This window comes from Sturnus vulgaris, chromosome 1 (genome assembly GCF_052056855.1).
Source record: "Sturnus vulgaris isolate bStuVul1 chromosome 1, bStuVul1.hap1, whole genome shotgun sequence".
Taxonomy (NCBI): domain Eukaryota; kingdom Metazoa; phylum Chordata; class Aves; order Passeriformes; family Sturnidae; genus Sturnus; species Sturnus vulgaris.
In genome coordinates this window covers 137009055-137029304 of record NC_142243.1, presented here as the reverse complement: position 1 = coordinate 137029304, position 20250 = coordinate 137009055, and the positions used below count along the sequence as shown (strand labels likewise).

The 20250-nt window shown below is 33.7% G+C and overlaps 1 protein-coding gene across 50 annotated transcripts in view; it reads right to left on the bottom strand.

The window, feature by feature from the left end:
* Positions 1-20250, bottom strand: part of RIMS2 (regulating synaptic membrane exocytosis 2) — a 447523-nt gene that overhangs the window by 164536 nt on the left and 262737 nt on the right. For 24 of the 50 annotated variants that reach the window (XM_088177854.1, XM_088177742.1, XM_088177747.1 and 21 more), the window contains 2 exons: positions 15079-15132; positions 8067-8135 (listed from right to left, as the gene is read on the bottom strand). In XM_088177854.1, coding sequence (XP_088033980.1) covers positions 8067-8135; positions 15079-15132 — 123 coding nt within the window. The remainder of the gene's footprint in view (positions 1-8066; positions 8136-15078; positions 15133-20250) is intronic. The other 26 variants (XM_088177865.1, XM_088177882.1, XM_088177921.1 and 23 more) reach the window with 2 other exon arrangements.

The following is a 20250-nucleotide window of genomic DNA, read 5'->3' as shown; positions in this document are numbered from 1 at the left end:
TCTCTCCTGTGTCCAGCTCATGTGGGCAGCGATGGAGCAGTTTTGGCAGCCACCTGGCACCTATCCAGAGTCAATCCACCACACTTAAATGAGCAGCAAGTTATTATAAACTTCTAGATATTGAAATAAAAAACATGATTTACAGTACAAGGACACAGAGAGAAATAATGTCTTTTTATCCTAATAATGTATATCTATTGATGGAAAAGACAGAGATGGTTCTTTGTATTCTGCATACACAAGGAGAATTTGTTGCATTTGGAGATGGAAGACAATGTAGAGTAGTAATATGAAGAAATAGGTAAATCCTTTGAAAAAATCAGCAGTTTATATAATGTTTGGTATGTACAGACATTGAAGTATGAGGGGAATGAGCAATACAATAAGGTTTTCTAGGTGAATAAATATAATAAAGGGCAAGGTAATCGATTAACAAAACACAAACAAAAACCTCCTTTAAAATTCTAAAAAAAGTCTAAAAAAATCCTAAATTCAGAACAAGTAAATCAAAATTACTGAATTTATTAAATCTTCACAGAGAAACAAGTTAATTATTTTGGAACAAAAAGTCTCCTCTTGCTCTAATTTGTTATTGTAGTTGACCACTTGAGTAATATTGTTGCAATAAATCAAAATATATGACTTTGTTTTTAATTTTCAAGTCTCATCCTGATCAATAAATGCTTTACATTAATTTGGAGATAGATATACAGGACTGGTAACCCTGGTTACCAGTAACTGGTACTGCTTCCTTATGACAAAAACAAAGGCAGAAACAATCAGCATTCCTAGCAATTTTGACAAATTTTTGCTACATTTTTTTGAAGAAAACTATATGTGTTTAGCTGTGATCAAAGAAATAGATTGTCTAATAATATTGTTGCCAGAAAATAAACTTTGACATTTATAATTCATTTACCTAAAACAAGAATTATTATATTTACAAACTCCTCTTTTGCCAACAGATCACACATTGAAAAGCAGCTGTTTGAGTAAGACAACCCACTAACATGGGTGAATGAGATAATTTCAAAGTTATCCTTCAGTTTTGTAGAGTTAATGTAGCTCTGATTTAACTGTCTGTACTGTAGGCATCATTTAACTTCCAATTTTAAAAATATTGCACATCCTGGAAATAAGGTTAGAGAAGGCAAGTAAAAACATTTTCTTTGAAAATAAATTATAGATAGAAAAGACAGGTCATAAGTGCAGCTTGACCAATGAGTTGCTACTGGGCAAAGCAGATAGTTATTTATAGCAGTAGTAAAAATAGGATAAACATTATCCTGCTTGCAGCTATAAATATTGAGTCATTACCATAGAATCAAAGGCTCTATAACTATGGCAAGCCTCTTAAATCAACAGAGAGTACACAGAACCTGATAATCAGTGTAGAGATAATCAGTGATAAACAACTGGGAGCTGCAGACACCTCAAAGACAGACACATGACAGACATAACTGCAATACCACCACCTTCTTCTTTCATGGGAAGGTTTCATTAAAAACTGAGACATATGAAAGAAGGGATTTTACAAAGCACACTAAATATAGCTTCTTCAGACCTGACATTTTAGTTTTATCTGATTTAAGAGAGACTATTAATATATTTGACTTAAAGTATTAATCCACACAGTATAGCTGTACTTTGATAATATTATGCTATGCAGGATACATGTACATTAAATACTGATGATTGAATTGTTATTAAATTATGAATCTTTCAGGCCCAAAATTGCAGAAAATCACAAATTCCCAAGTATTAGGTTCACATCAACAGCCATAAAATAGCCCTAAAAAGAATTAATTGAAGTGTATTAATGAAGATTTTAATTTAGATGCATTGCTGCTTGATTTACTTGAAAGAAACTCTTAGTATGAAAATTGTTCTAGAAAGGCAGTACTAGAAATGGCTGTTCATCACAGTCATCATAACTGATTTGTTTCTGACACTGATGCTAAGTGATGTTTTCTCCTCTTTAACATCTGTACTTGATTGAGGCATCAAGCTTTCAGATATTTAACTTTTAAACACTCACAGTGGTTGGGCTTAAAGCAAGCACTAATTAAAAACAATTATATAATCAAATTGCCAGAAATGCTTAACATACCAAGATTTCAAACATGGGCACTTGGGAGGGAGTTAGGTTCTTTCATACAAATGTGATCAGCTTCTGGGATGATTTTAACATCTAAATGAAGACTTTAGATGTCGTCTAAAAAAACCGCTGACAGTCACTGATCAAACAAATTGAATTATTAATATTAGAATACTTTATTAGTTGAAGATACATTATGCATTGCTTGGAGGAATTTTTTTGTATCAAAGTATTATTCTGGAAATATGGGAAGAATGAATGTACAGCGAAAGAAATTACAGTAGGAATGACTGGTTACTTGCTGCATAGCAACCCAGTTCCTCACAGGTATATTTAGCTCCACAGCACTAATTGTATTTATGGGCCCATTACACTTGAGACAATTCTTTTCTTATGGAAAAACGTTCCCACACAGTAATAAACTAGAGCCTGCTGAGTTTTCAGTGCTGTTCCTATACCCAGCATGACATGCAAAGCTTGGGGAAAAAAACTCTAAACCACCACAGGTACTACAAAGATGTTTCTTCTTCGTTAAGCACTCATCCATTTATATTAGCATTTGTCCAGCAAGTTCCCCAAATTAGCCTCCTCTTTCACACTGTTGATTGAAATTTATCAGTCTTCTCTTGTAGCATTTCCTTTTTACAAGTGCTCTTCATCACAATTGTAACCCACCTCAAAGAGCCTTTCCCTTATGTGAGATTTATCCACTAAAAGCATCTCTGATGGAAATGCAACTTCATTGCAATTTTCATTTCCTATTAATGCCTTTGTCACTCCATAGATATAGGACTGTGGTAGAATATAAATTAACACATCAAGCTCATATTGCCTTATCTTTCCTCAAAGATAATGGTATTGGTGATTAATAATAATCTGAAAATAAAACTTGAATCAAGTTATATCTTTACTTTCAAAGTGGAGTGATACAGCTTATATCTAAAAATAGTTTTGACTAGTCTAAAGAAAAGCATTGAGAGAATTTGGATATTTGAAGAGAAAATGATTTGTCAGCTGAGGAAATGATTCTGAAGAATTTCTTAAATTTTTAAATAATAAAAGTATTACATTCAAAATTTAAATAGTAGAACAACCATGTAAAATGGAAAGTATACATTAAGAAATAAAAATTAAAATACAATAAAAGCTTGAAGAATCAGAATAATGCATAAAGAACTTTCAGCATAAAGTTGTAAATAATACATGCATTATTTGTTTGAAAGAAAGGAAAATGGTTAAAGATGCATTGATCTCGGGGGTCAGCAAAAGGACTATTTAACATGGCTTGAATTTAAAATTGGTATGGAGATTTTTGTGATACATAGACTAACGTTTTTAACTCAAGGGAGAACCCAGAAACAACAGATTTTAGAGCAGGGCATTTGGTATCAACATGCAATAAAATAAGAATCTTGTCAGTGTTTATGTCTGAAGTTACTGGGCTTTTGGGTCACTACAGGTTCCCATTTAGGGCTAGTTGGTGATCTACAATGAAATCCGTATTTCAGAAGGGATAGAAATAATCCACTCTATGTGTTAATGCTCTGTCTTTCTATATAGGCAGTGCATTTCAGTCTGTAACCAAAGTGTGTTTTCTGCATCTGCTTTCAGAAGCAATCATCCACAGGATTCAGGCATAAAAACTCAGCCCACGTTATCAGCAAATAGAGAAAAAGACATTTCCTCTGCAGCAAAGGCTGCAACATGACAGTGAAAGAATTCTTTTGAACAAAGGATTCCTCAGGTGCTTTGAGGAGTGAAGCAAAAATGGATAATTGCTTTTTATTGTTCTTCAAACACAGAAAACACAGAAATATTACTTACTTTTGTAAGTTCAATAATAATTTCTGTACTGATGGTTAATGTTTTTTCCTAATTTACTTGGCTCTAACTATCCTCTGAATAAATATCATCTTTATATTCATATTTGCTTCTGAAACATACACCTATCTTCTGCATAATGATAAAAACTTATCACTATAAATGTTTTTCTTCTCAAACCTGGAGACTGCATTCTTTTACTTGGAAAAGCTCTTCTCTTTAGAGACTTGTAATGCAGTATATACAGAATTCACTGGCTTACATTCTTCCATGATTCATCTGTTGAAACATATCTCAGATTACAAGTGTTTCATAATACATCATCTGTTGCAATGCAGATGAGATATTGTTGTAGAACTGAATTTTAAACATTAATATCTTACTTAATATTTTAGTGTTATAAACACAATAGGTGAGTATTTTATGATTAAATGGTCTTGACAATACATGTCTCTGTTCATAAAGTCAGACTCAGTAGGCTGCTTGTATTCCCTAGGTTCAACATATGCTAGAAACTATCTGGGAAGAAAACTATTTAGAAATTTTAGTCCATATAAATTGAATTTGCTAACTGTAATGCATGCTTAACTTTGGACACTAGAAAGAAACAAAAAATACCCAAAAAAGCCAACCTACCTTTCACTGAGTTGTATTTATTGCTATAATATAAATGATGTTTTGTAAACCTTTCTGGCATTTAAAAAAAAATCCAATATAAAAAGTACCGTATTCGCTTTTAATAAAAAGGACATAAGAGAATTCTAAAAGGCTGGTGTAGATGCTGATGTACTTCCACGCAGAACTTCTGGTGACAGACAATTTTGAGGGCCAAGGTTTATTGCTCAGAACAGCAAAATAAATGCTATAAATTGTTTGAGAGCTATGTATAACCAATCTAAAGACAAAACCAGAACTGCTAATGCTGCTCATTCCACTATCCTACAGTAAGATTAATGCCAGAAAAGATGAAATATAATAGAGATTCCATTCTAGTGTTCCCTGAGATGAATGTATATTATATATGAAGAGAGCTATTTTAGAATCTAGTAAAAATTGCTTTTTAAGTATGTAATATGTTATAACTCTTTCTGACAATTGCTGTAAGAAAATACACGTGTAGCCAGAAAAAAGAACATTGAAGATTTTCAATCTTTTTATCACTATTTTCCTAAAAGCCTTTCCTGTAGACTGAAGTTTATTACATTTGTCTAAGCGGACTAAGATCCAAGCCATAAGAAGTGATAGATTTTGTAAATAATTTTTCCAAGAGGTCATAAAATCACATGATTTGCATTGGAAGGGAACTTTAAAGGACATTTAGTCAACCATTATGAATAAAAGTAAACTGAAGAGGAGCAAGAAGATAATTTTTACTCTTCTAAAAGGTTTCTGGAGTTTAGTTCACAGGTGTGATACTAGGAATTAATTTTATGGAAATTTTTTGAGTACTGAGAGTACTCAAAAGATGTTGGCAAGCTTACTTCATGTAAGACACTATTTATATAGCAGACAGAAGAAGAGCAAAGTGTCATGTTAAATAAAACCTGAAAATACAGAATGAAAGAACTAGGGTACGCAAGCAAGAAAGAAAACAAAGAGAGAGAAATGGTTTCATACAAAGAGTGCATATATTTAAACCAAGATTGTGATGAGTCTACAAATGAATAGAGGAACTTTAAACGATAAAGGGACCAATAAGGAGAGTGGATGGTAAGACAAGACAAGACAAGATTAAACCAGAAGGCTGACAAATATAGTGGCAGCAGCACAAAAAAAAAGTAAGACACTAAATTAATATTTCAAAACCTAAAAAACAACAGATTTTCCTACCCACACAGCCAGGCTGAATTAAAATGCAACTAAGGTAGGTGTAGAATTGTTCAGCAAAAATTCAATAGCATAAAGATCCTAAAAAACGAAAAGTATGTCAGAAACTCAGGTAAGAGAAGTAGACTCATTCATTGAACTGTAAAGACCATAATTTTACAAGTCGTCAAAAGATAAATGTATTGACTCAAAGTTGTAAATCTAGGTTTTTCATAAGAACCCTGCTGATGTTGAAGCACCTGGTAAAAAAATTCTTCAAAACTTGTTACCTTTTCCAGGACAGGAAAAAATGTCACTTTCAAAATGATGCTACTCTGGGCACTCTAGAAATTTATCCATTCAGTCCAGTTCTTTCATACCCTTGCTTGTAAGCTCCTAAGTTGGATTGATACATTTTTTACTTAACTGACACACAACAATATGAAAACCCTTATTTTTGGGAGGACAGGCAATTTGAATGCCTTAGAGACTACTAATTACAGAGAGAAAGCTCATCAAAGACAGAAAGCACAGTAAATAGGAACAAAGGACTTCTGAGGATGGCTGCCTCTTTGGTTCCAGTACTTCACACCACTCTGGCTACCTATCCTTCCTGTGTTGTGACTGTAATAAAGCAAAAAGCTTGTAAAAAGCTTGTAAAAAGCAAACAGGAGAGTGGGAAATGCTGTAAGTTTTCCTTAACAGTTTTCTAATTAAGGTAATAATCTGAAAACTGAGCCTGTTACTGTTTGAAGATAAATGTTTTAAGAAACACAGAAACTTTAGTGGTTTTGCAGGCCTAGTGTTCATTTATTATCTGGTTAAAGTGCTAGAACCTCAGCACAAATATGACTTGCCTGTTAATATCATAAATTCTGTAAAAATTTTATGTCGATCTATAAAAAGGGCTTTTTCATAAAACTTACATGCTGCTCATTATTTAAAAAAGGAGAAAAAGTTACCTCCTTATCCCAGCAAGTGTAAGACCCATAGCATGGAATAGAAACGGACCAGTCAAAAATTAAGCACAGCCTATGAGCTAACCATGAAATAGTTAGAAATAAAAGCATGACTATGTAGACAAAACAGAAATGTGCCTGAGCTCGGACTGGTAACATTTTTTTAAACAGGATTAAGCCAACTCACAATTAGATAGTTCACTAAATGTTTAGATTTATCAGTACTTGGCTTCACACCATCCCATGATATTCAGGATTGCCTATATCACCTCTTTTGAGGGGTTCCCTCTAGTTCCAATGTGAGCTGTATTCCTGTCATTCCTCTTTCCTATCTCCCCTTCCTTAGGCTCCAGCAGAATGCTCTCTACCCCACGGCGGGCTGTGTGCCAGGAACACGCTTTGACTGACCTGAGTGGATCTACAGCTGCTCTGTAGACCAGACAGATTTTACTGCTCAGCCTTTACTGAGCAAGGCCCAAACTCCACCATCTGACCCCTGAGCTGGACCTCTCCCAAGAGAACCAGAAACTGTCTAGCTCAGAAAACTCAGTGTGTTAAAAATCAGCAGGGTAACAGAATATACACTGAGATGTGTACCCCACTCTGTGCTGATACCAGTAGCCCTCAGCTCGGGTTAAAGGTGGCACAGCTGCCTCCTTTGCATTGGATACTGGGAAAAATATCTTCCTGAAAGAGCTGTCAAGCAATGGAACATGCTGTCCAAGAGTGGAGTCACTATTCCTGCAGGTATTTAAAGGACATGTGGCTGTGGGACTCAGGGGCAAGGTTTAGTAGTGGACTCTGCAGTTCTAGCAGTTGGACTTGGTCCATGATTCTATAATCTTAAATATATTCTCTGTTGTAGTCATCAAAAGCATATGGTTATGATTTTATTGTTTTCAGCTATAATTATTTTTTGTCTAGTAATATCTTTTCTCTTAGAGGAGGAGACATATTCTTTGACATAACTTTTTTCTCAAATAGGCTCAATAACAATACTTAGTGAAACAGATTATCTGCTATCTCCTTTCTTGCCTTAAACATTCATGTTTCAGACTTTTGGGAGTGTCATTATTCCATCATGAAATTTTACAGGATGTATCAACCACGAATGTTTGTCAAAAATAATTAAATTAAAACTTCTTCACATTTATTGAAAACACTACCTTTATGCTATTTGAATAACTTTATAAAGCAATAAGGACATTCACACTCTGATTTTTTTTTCCCCATTAGTAATTTTTGAGATTAGATATGCATTATGCATAATATTTGTGTCTCTTAGATTATTTTTCATCATAAAAACACTGCAAAATTCATAATAAATTATAAATAAGAAACATTTCTACTGAACGTGGACAAGTAAATTTAAACATTAGTACCTGAAACAACACCAATTCCATCATCACAGTCATAATCAGAGACTTCACTGTCACTGATTCTTTTCGATCCTGGAAAAAGAAAAGACATGTATCATTTTCCTTCCTGTAAGTTAAAACTACCCTCTGTCAATAATACTTAAATTAATGTATGGATTTCATACAAGACCATGAAGCATTAATATCAGCATATAAAGGTAATTATTCATGTTATAATTATTGCACATATATGACTGCACCAATTATTTCAGCTAAATCTTTTAAGTATTATAAAATAAAATGCTGAAATACATCTCCACAACATTGCTTTTATGAACTATTTTTATATACTTTATATTCATTCCATACACACAGATATTTGCATTCATTCCATACAGAAACTGAGATCACACTGTTCATCTTCCTAGTTTTTACATACAAGGCATCATCCCTCCTGAAAGTCTCTGAATAACAGAAAGATCATTAATAATAATAATATTAAATGCATGTACTACTTTCTTGAGTTCTTAATAAGGATTATCAGGAGAACAGGCAGCTTCACACATACAGCGTGTCATGGAACACAACCAAACAATTAAATCTATACCTGCCAAAATAGCTACAGCTGAGTTGGCAAAAGCAGATTCCACTTCCATGATTAGAGCCTGAATGTAGGTCACACAGGACAAGTAAATATGTCAGGTTTTGTTCAGCCTAAATTTACTTTGGTCTTCCGTGGCGTCTTTTAAACGGTATTTGATTGTTGCTATCAGGGTTAAATGCTGGCATGTGACTGATAATTATTCATTTACTTCTTTTAAATGTGAAGAGATCCCTGCTCTTCAGCAAGATGGTGTGTCTATTTTTAGTTTCTGGCCATCTAGAAAGGACTAATTGGAAGGCAGAAACTTTAATTGTCACCACACCTCCAATCACATGCAAGATTTGTTTTTCCTGCCTCAGCCCATTTTTTCTGAAAAATGTAGACACAAAAATATCAGTAGAAAACTTGGGGTAAACCTGAAGAAGGCCAGGACAAAGTCTTAATGCTCTATCTGGGTGACTGTCACAGAAGGATGTCTACCCTCCTTTCCCAACAGAAAACTATGAGAACATGGACTAAGTGATTTTTGACAAAAATAAAGAGATTTCAATTTAAAGAAACTTTAGAAATTATTTGAATTATAAGAACTGCTGTAGTTTTTTAGGCTGTTGATTATTTGTTTACCTGCCCACCAGAGGATAGTGGAAGGTCCCACTTTAGCAGAGTGTGCTTACAAGATCTGAGACTTCTCCTAAGCCATCCTGTTTACAATAAGGAATCAACTAATTCTCCACAAATCCAGTTAATTTCATTTTTAGTTACAGTATTCTCTCGGCCTCTGTAATATTCTGTGTCAGTAAATTCTGCAATTTGAGTATGCATTGTGTGAAATCAACTTCCCTATATTTTATTTCTATTGTATTATTTTCAGACAATGCCCTCCAAGCTTGTGCATTCTGAGAAACACAAATCAGCATTCTGTGCTCTTCTATAGGTTATCTCTTTGGTGTGCAGTGTTTTGAGCTGAAATATCATTCTTTGGTTCCTTTACATATGCAAACCATTCCATATTTCTGATTGTTCCTGCTGTATTTGTTTGTATATTTTCTATTCCTTCTGTGTCTTTTATGAGAAGTCAGAAGTCACTGCAGCAATTAAGATGTGGGTATATGAATTTATGATTGAGACTGCAGACTATTTCTTTGAGGATAAAAATGTCTCTGTTTAAAACTTATCCAACTAAAAAATGGTGTTAAGCGTGATACGTGCTAATTCTTAGAAAAGAATATAGCTTACCAATAAATTATGCCATTTCAATGAAGAAATTTTAATAGTGGTTATTTAATTGCACTAAAGTTTGATGCTTTCCTCACAAATAGGAAATTAAAATTAGTTCAGAGAAACTCATGCAATTCTCATGTGGTAGCTCAATTTATTATAAAATTTTAGAAATAGTCATGCTACAATGGGTAAGGGATAGGTATCTTTGAATTGAAGAAATAACAAGTCTTTCTCTAAAACAAAAATTTACAAGCAAGTGATGGCAATTAGTACTCAAGAAAACCTAGAAAATGAGGGCAGAAATGAAGGAAAAGGTTTGTACCTCCCCTGATTATTTTCTTAATTACAGTGTTGCAAAGGCCCAGTCTCACTTTTCCCCCAAAGAAAGCATCCATTCATATGATGCTGTCCCTGTTGTCTTTTTCAGGAGAGCCTTTTACCAGTGTAGTGAAATACGAGCAAGGATTAGTCTCCATTCTTCTTAGCCACTGATTCAAATCCAGGTCATTAAATGAGGACAATATTTGTGACCAAGCACCAAGCAGGAGAGCCCTATGAGCTGGCTGGGGTTTGGCTGGGACCTGCAAGGCAAAAGCCCCCAAAGAGAGTGCAAAGCAGTGGGACTCTGTCTTTTGGTCACCCTGACACTGATCTGGCAGTGGGTCTGTGGCTGCTGTGCCGAGATGCCAATAATGATACCCAGACCCCATCAGAGAGAGGACTGTGGAATGGGAAGATGAGGGCAATTGAGTTTGCTGATGCTCATCACATGGATGCTTGGGAAGGTTTTCATCACTAAAGATGTAAAAAGGCTGAGTCAGCTATGATTTGAATAGATGTCATTTACTCATCAACTAATTCATTCTTATGAATGAATCTAATTAATTACAATTGAGGTTGCTTTTTATTTATGTTTATATTTACAGCTAAGTACATCTGCTTTAACATATTTTTAGAATATGATATTCTGTATTCAGGAGGAGATAGTTGCATCTTTGAGGATGAAAATAGTCAGCTGTTGTCAGAGTGGGCTCTAGACTTCCCAGCTGTGTAGCTAAAATTATATATTGTTGTAGTCACAGGATACATCTGGCAGAAAAGAGATATTAAGAAGCTTCAACAGACCACAGGTATAAAAAACAAGGTTTTCTCTCTCTCCCTCTGTCTCCTCAAGCCACACCTGCCTGCTCCAGAATCTCCTAATACCTCAGCCCCACATCATCATGAGCTTCAAGGAAGAGCCAGGGTAAGAGAAAGTGAATGGGCCAGAATTGAGACCTGCCCAAAGGATGGGAGAAGAAAAAGAATAAAAGCAAGGGAATAATCAGATTTCAGTGATTTCTGAAACTGCCTTTGCCATTGCAAAGAGGAGAGTCTCTTGTAACACCTGACATCCTTAAATATGAAAACTTGATCTGTAAGATGAGATATGAAGCTTGTTTATCTCAGATCATCTATTCTGTCTCCTCAAGCGGCTACAAGCCAGCTCTAACTACCATCAGACTTAAACCAATTGAAAACCAAAAATAATGTTAAAGTAATATTTTTCATTTCCTTACAAATGTAAATTTAGATGATAGTAAAGAAATCAGAAGAAATTCTAAGGAGAATTAATTACTTGGTTTTATCTTTGGCAATCAATGTTTTCAGGAAGGACGCAGGAAGGAAAGCAATGCTATGTCAATTAAATGTGTAGTGTCAAGAACTTCTGCCTAGAATATATAACCTCTGCAAAGGAAGCAGATTATACATATATAAAATATCTTCCATTAACTTCAGAAATGGAACAAACTAGAAAGTGTAAAGGTCAAAATCCTTTATTGAACCAAGTATTTGAAATGTCAGTATAATTGCTGGCAGATTAGTTTAATATTTCTCGGAATTTTTGCAAGAGTAATTTCATCTGCTGTGTATTAATTTAAGACGGTAATTTTCTTTTTAACCTACTGACAATGTAAATGTGAAGATTTAGGCATGTGTCCCACCTTAGCCATGTCTTTTCAAAGTACTACTTCATTAAGTAATTTGCACCACTGATTACAAAAAAGAGAAAGAGCAATTCATGTTTTATCTGGGAAATGTGACATTGAAGCCTCCCACTAATTTTTGCAAATTAATATTGTGAATTAACCAGTTATTTAGTTAATATCTTAAACTCTTTGACATATACATTATAAAATATGGCCCTAAAATAAGAGTTCAAATCCATTCTTACATAAATTCAGAATTCAATAAAAATTTTATATTCCAGGATACTGTATACATTAAATGAATGCATTGGTGCCAATATTTTGCCTGTAGTTAACTTTTTCTTTAATGCCACTAGCATGTACTTTATTTATAAAACTTTATTGGAGGTATTATTCCCTTTTTGTCTGATAACTAGGTAGTAATAGATGGTAAAAACAGACTTTAAAATCCCTTCCACCCAGATTAACAATTATTACAGTTTTGGACTGAAGGCAAAATAGACCCCATGCTACTGTAACCCTCAAATTGCCTTAATTCAGCATAACCCCAGCCCCAGTGAAATCAAAATATATATTGTTATTCCATTTAGCAAGTTTGCATTTAACAGCCTTAAACTATCAATAAAACTTCTCAGGGGAGAGTTTATAGGAGAGTTTACACTGGGGACAGTGGAAAACCTCCCTATCAGAACTTGTGAAAGCTCAGCATCCTCCTGCCCTTCCACAGCTCCCCACTCCTTCCCTGCAATGCTGCTCAGCTGTGAGAACACGGGCACAGCAGAACTGGAAGTTCACAGCACCTGCACTGTAGCTTCCATTGCAGGGCTGGGGGAAAACCCCACTACATAAAAACCATTAGGACCATTATTTTCAATTTCCATTTAGCAAGTACCTTCTATTTAATTTTTCTATTGTTTGCCCTTTTACTTTCTATTATGAGGAAAAGGAACTTATAATACAGTCGTTTCTTAGTATAAAAACATTTCAATTTTTCATCTTCAGGGATGAAATAATGCAAAGAAAAAAATTCAGTGTTTCATTCAATTTCACGAATGAAACAGGTTTTTTTGTAAACTTTCCATGGGATGCAGTGTTGGTGGCTATCGAAAACTTTAACAACTTCTAAATAAAAATAATATGGGAGCAATTGAAAAAATGTTCACAAAATATTTTTTGGTTTTCCGAAGCCTGTCAATGTTTAAAAAGAATTGGACAATGTATTTAATAACATGCTTTAGCTTTTGGTCAGGACTAAAATGGTTGGGCTCTTGGACTAGATGACTGTGGCAGGTCCCTGCCAATTGGAATATTCTATTCTATTTCACCAGAATCACATTTCCCTCCATAACAACATTCTAAATAATTGGAACTCTCCCAGATGAATGAAAAGATATGCAAATATAAGTATTTTCTTACAAAGCAGACAAAATCTATGGAGGGTTCCAAAAAACTTTCTGCCTTCCACATGACACTGAAGTTGGCACACAACTTTTCTTCACTCTCTTATTAATGTACAGAGGAATAATATAAAATACCTTCTGTGTTTCATATATTCCCCATAGACATTTCTGATAGACTTCAAGAGAAGACTAGCACAGCAGGTTCAAAGCTCTACTAAAGTACATCTGACCAACCAACATAGTTATCAGAATTATCTAGGACAAGGGATAGAATGAGAAATAAAATTAGCGTGAATCGGCCTAAATAAAGAAGAAAGTGCCAAATTTTTGGCTCAGGAATCCTGTGCTTTTCTTGTGGAGAAAGAAAAAGGAAAAAAAGGGAAAAGACAGCAGATTATGCTCTCAATTCTGTCCCTTACAATACAGGAAGCTTTTACAAGGTTTTGTGGACTCCTTGGGGCAACGAAGGGCAGTGAAGCATGCTTGCAGTTCCTTCCCTGGAGCTCACAAAAGGCCTTCACAACCACTTAAAGTCACTTAGCATTGCCCGTATTTCTTCTGTGTTCAAAGCCAACATATAAGCAACCCCAAAAGAGTCTCATAACCATTGCTTTAAGAATTTGCTCTCTGATATTCATCCAGCCTGTGCCCGAGGGTTCTCAGTGTGAGCTAATTCTGCATGCAGTCCTGCTGCCTCCATGCCAATCTGTCATTTTATCATCCTGCACATAACAGTGAGGTTTAGATGCTTTTGACCAATTTCATCTACACTGACAGAGCGTAAGCATCAAATTATATTAACTTCCTACAGACCTTTGAAAATTATTAGAATAGGATAGATGAGAAAGATAAAAGAGAGATGCAACTTCTGGATAGAAGAGAGAGATACAAATTGGAATTCCTTAATCAAAAAGAAACTTTATCCAGCTGAAATTTGAGTCTAATCTACAGGTGTTCAAGTCCACAGATGCCACACCAAACTTGGCCTCTCTCCATGCAAAGATATCATAAAACATGAGAAGAACATGGGATTATTTCAGGAGAGAGAGGAGTAGAAGAAATATGGGAGACTGACATTAGATGTAATGGAAAATGGATTTTGTTAGTACTACTCTCAAGAAAGTTCTGCTCTAAGGAAGTTTTGTTTCTCTCCACCATAGTATGAATCTCTTTTCATAACAATGTGAGTTTCATTTTTCAAACATAACTAAAAGATAATTAGTTGAACCAATTCTCAAAGAGATTCCAATAATTAATATGAAAAACTGCAAAAAGTCCCAAATGAAATGCACTACAAATTTTAAGTTGGTAAAAACTGTATGTTATTAATTTACTTATATTTAATTAAGGCAAATTCCTCAGAGCTGGATTTGTAATGGGGGATTTATACCAAGAAACTGTAAAAATGTCTACCAGTGTAAATATTGACTTTGCCAGTACTTCACTTACCCCATGTCTGTATTCTAAAAATACTTACACTAGTTCTCAATCAGCTGTAATATAATAGCATTCCTTTTAATCCAGTTTAAGCAAAATAGCATTTTCCTAGTATAGTTAATAAAGCTCACTACCGTTTTCCTACTATAGCTCTACCTAAAATAAAGGCAAGCAAAGCAGGTATAGTGTTACAATATTGCTCCAATATCAATACTGAGACGTTAAGAATAGAGAAAGAAAGCCAACAAAAGACCTATTACTGAAAAGCAGACAAGAGAAGCCAAAGAACTTTTATGCATTTTAGTATGTGCACAATAGGTAGCAAAAGCACACCAAAAAAATACCAAATTAAATTTTGCACGTATATGGAAGCAATAAGCACTTCTGGCATGCTGAAAATTTACCTGAATTATATGAATATAAGCCTTTATCTGGAAAACAAATATTGAAATGAAGCACTGTCAGAAGAAAATACATGAATCAACACATGTAACAGGGATGATTAGAACCTTAAACACTTATAGTAAAAGTATGCAATTGTATTTCAGAATTGGAAATGTCTGGAAATGCTCTACTAGATCTCTGTGGCTATTGTGTATAACTGTTAATCCAGAAGTGATTGGCATTTTTATGGTTTAATTTCTCTTAGCTGTGGAGTTTTATTATTTTGAAGGAGTGTGGCCTACAGTATCAAATTCTTTCATCTCTGGCAGCAATTATAAAAAAGTTTAACTTTTTATGGGCAAAATGTATATTCAGCTAAACATACAATATGAGCTGCTACCCTTAAAAATATTGCACACTTCTGTTGGCACTGCAGCATTAGCAGAATTTTCCCAAGATGTAGTTTGGAATCCTGCTTTAAATTTAACAGAATCTGAAGTGATGTGCTAATCAATCTTTTCCTCCTGCTAGGCCTTTATTTAGTAAATATGCATGTACATGAGAACCTTAATTTCATACTGTTGTTACCAGTGAATTTTAGAATCCTAATATGAGCTCAACAATTAAATACTTGCAATACTTGATTTACTGTTTTCATTCCTTAAGTCCAACTGGTTTATGTATTTTAGCTTTCCATACAATCATACCAATTTTTCTAAACTGAATAAAATAATAATATGTGAATATCTGGACAATTCTTGAAACATGAAATGTTAATTGCATTTTGAGATTTTGAAAATATGATTTCCTTAAGATGTCATAATACAAAGAAGTCAGAAAGCCAGAATAACATCAATGATATCTTGTTATTAGCAAGATTTTCTGAATATTTTTATTCCTTGTAGTTGAAAAGCTCACAGACAATGTACTAAACAGAAAAGAGTGACAGTCTGTAAGTAAATAATGCACCTCAGACGATACGATATGACAGTGTTAGAGAAAATTTCAATTTCTTGCCAAATAGTGCTGTTAATGGATTCACTGGATGACTAAGTGCCTTCTGGCAAGTCTCCCTTTTTGTCCTGGGACTAACCATTTTAATATGTGGATCATATTACTAAATCATCTCCTACTTACAATTTCTAACTCTATATTTTTAACTTTGGTTTCTTCATAAATGTAATACATTTTTATGTCCCAGATCCATTAGGCAATATAATTTCAAAGTGAATGATAGGGTTTTCTTCATCATCAATTAAAACCTTTCAGCTGTGATTTATTGTGAAACTTCTCTAATATCTGTATTCCTTAATACTAATCTTTTCGAGCCATGGATTTCATTTAAAAAATGGCAATCATTTGGCTACAATATTATGAAAAATGCAGTTTAGAAACTTTGCCTAGTTTACCCTGACAGCATCAGGTGTTACCCAAACACCAAAGGTGGAAGCATGCACATGCCCACAAAATAAAATCGATTAGCACAGTCTAGAAATTATTCATATCGTTAAAAGTTATGGGCTTTCTGAATTTAACTGCTGGATAGATTTTTAAAAGCATAGAGCTTCTTGAAGAGCACGAGAATATAATATTAGTGAGATCATAATGGGATCGAGGACTAAGAAAGCAATGTTTGTTTCTATATGGTCACAGCATATAAAAGGAAGAAGTCAGAATAGTATTAAAACCGTCTGAAAACTTCATTACAGAACAGAAGAATAGTTTAATAATATAATTTTATCAAGTAACCAGAGAAATAAAGTAATTCCCTTAAACTGCTTCAAAACAGGTTTTTAAGTATTTTTGTAGTTTAATTACAATTTAGTAAATTAATATCCTAAATTAATTTCTTTTATTAGAAAAAGAAAAAGAGTTTGATCGTTTAAGGCCTTTTTAGACATCCCTGTATCATGTTAAATACCTTTTAATTAAAGTATTTAATAAATCATAGATGTACAATAAAATATAATAAATAAATAATAAATGTACAATAAATATAATACTGGTGTATATATATCCATATTCTGTGAACAAAATATCAATGCATGCAAACAAAGATAACATGCCCAAGGCCTGTGCTCCATTAAAAGAAAAACTAAGGAAAAACATGAAAGAGAAAATTAATTGCTGTTTTTTCTCTTTAGGGTAAAATTCATATAATAAATTAATCATGGCCTGTGCCATTGACCATAAAATGCTCCATATTATAATTTGGGAAAAAAGTCACTGATGCATGTTTCCATTAAGTGCAATTCACTTACCTACCTGTGAACAGCATCATTATAATTTCCTCAAGTAAGGTTCAGTGACATTCATTGAAAATTATTACCAAACTCACAACAAACTAACAAAAAATTGCTGAGCCAGCAAGATCCTGATTCTGCAGTAAAATGAGCTCTACAGAGCTCCAAGGAAGTGAATAATTTTCAGTGGAAGAAGATTGGCCATCATTTCACAGGGGCTTATATTTTTATATTTCACAGATTAAAGATTCCGATACATTTTTAATTAATTGTTAAACTTTAATGATTTTGGTACTATGAAATGTATATCCTGATGTTCTACAATATAGACTTGACAGCTTTGCCATTTAAATAATAGAAGAGAGGGATTAAATTAACAGTTATGACATTCCACCTTGATCTGATGGTAGAGCCACAGAACCTCAAAAAATAAAAATTGTCAGCACCCAGAAATGACGAGTCCCTCTAAAAATGTTTTTCAAAAATTAATAAGTAATGGGATTCTTTATTTTTTAATTCAGTCTATCAGTTTTATTTTTTAATAATAATAATTTGATTTTTTAATATTTGTTAATTTTTTTCACGTTAGGTCTCAGCATTGATGCAGAAAATATAGTCTGATGAAAAAATGTAAAAAGTCAAAAGCTGAAACGATGACAAAACTTTTCATTCTACTCAAAACACTTCATATACACATTATAGATTTTCTTTATTCCCATCCAAAAAAATGAATAAAATTTGAAAAAAAAAGTTATATATAGCTTTTTGCAGACTATATGTAGATTTTTTTAGAACATAGCTATAGTCAAATTTTGTCCCCAGTTTAAATTTTCATTACTGTATTTTCTCTCTCTCCAGATTTTTTATGGGCCTAGAGAATCATGAAATTCAACGAATGGAGTCATTGATGAATTTCATTCTAAAAGTAACGAAAGTAAAATTCCCTTTACAAGAAAACTACTCCAAAGTGTCTTTATTTACATTTCTTTTTATCTTCATTGATTTTTCCTGGTTTTCAGATCTTGAAAAAAAAATTTTGGACTTCTACATATTGATTTGCAAACATTGTAATTTCTAAAATCTTTGAGATCTTGCTCTCAGTAGAGTTTATCTCCTGCAGATTTATTACTCTTCCCTTACTGAGGATGCTCGAAATACAATTTTTTTATTTTTCAAACCATATTGTGAATTCTCATGGTATTTAAAAACTGTGCAGACCTGCTGCTGTAACGGCCTATGCTGCAAGAAGAGAACTGAAAATGTCTGGGTTTACTATCTGAGTTTTATATTCACATTTCTTCTCATTTGCACATTTAGCTGTTCCCCACACTGTACACTGCACTCTCTGTGGGCTGCAGATCAATAATTGGGTCAGCTTAGTTTTAAAGCTGCAGAATCTGACAACTAGTGTCACTTTTCAGTCCTAAGTATTTGGGAAAGTCTTAAAACACTTGGAATAAAACAAAATCTTCTTATAAAACAAATTCAGCATCAATACAAAACTAAAAAAAATTGTTGTTCTCCAAAATAAAAAATAACCCCATATTATTTCTCAATTCAATAATATCAGCTCACACTGCACAAATGCTCACGTTACATGGCTATAACTGTAAAAGAGGGAATAAGAATGTGTCATATCCAGTTTGATTTCTATCTCTATATTCTGGGCTCATGGAGAGGAATTAATTTTAGATACACAATCCCATGGTATAAACCTTGCTTGGTATAAACCTTGCTTGATTTCTGTACCATTTCTCAACAAATAGAAATACTAACAATAACTTCCACACCAGTGATCCTAACAACCATGAACACAGCACCCAAAGCACATTCAATTTTGTATGGATTCTCCAATAAGATTCTTAGCTAATATGAGATGGAAAAATAACCTACCAACAATGGGAATTCCTAAATATTCTCTAAAATTATTTTAAATTTTCTGGTTACAATCTTTTTCAGAGGCAATATAAAAGAATTTCAGTTTGGCTGTAATTCTAGTTAATGTTGTCTGGAATTCTAGTGTATGGCTGATTTTATGGTAAATTTTAGAGAAAATGAGGTAATTTTAAAAATTCACTTTGAAAGTTGAACATAATAAGTAAAATAATGAAAATATTCTTTACCCCACATTTCACTTAAGAAAAGCTTAAAATATACTCATTGGATCAGGTTATGAAAATCTGAAATATAATTAGCTGAAAGAGCTAGTAAGTCACAATCCTATGTTCTATATTAGTTCCAGTTTCTAAGTAGATATCTGTCAAAAACACAAAGGAGAAAGTATGGGAATGATTCTTTATCATTAGGAAGTTAATGGAATGTATGGATCAGAGGACTGGGAAAGAGAAGGTGGACAGCTGACTTAGATCAGTCTGTACCACAACACATTGCCCACTCAAAGATATGGAGAGATAAATATATGTAGAAACTAAGCTACTGTCTCTGAAAGCTGGTTCCTAAAAAAACCAGCATATGGGGCTCTGTGGGAAGCTTGCACTTTGCTACTGGCAATCTGTAAATACAACTTCACTCTTCAGGGCTGACAGTCTGCTCTTCTTCAGGAACACTGCAATCCAGTGATATTAAAAAGAGAATAGAAGTGTAGGCGGTTCTTTTAAACTACCTTTAGAAGAGCAACGTTTAAGTATTGTCTTCAAATGTATGTGTTTATCACTACTCAGCAATCATAAAAATGAAAAAGCTTAGATGTGCAATGTGTATTTATACAAACATAAAACAACCTTGTAATTCAAAATATCTCTCCTGTCATTTCTCATTTGAGGGTATTCGATAAAGTCTTTCATATTGTACTCATTAATTTTATAGAGGCATTGCAGAAAAGAACAAAAGGTAGGAGGACTGAACTCTTCCGATTTTGCAGCCCCAAAAATTGAAATCAGCCTGCTTAATAACAGCCCAGTACATGTTCTAAGAAGTGCTTTGAAAAAC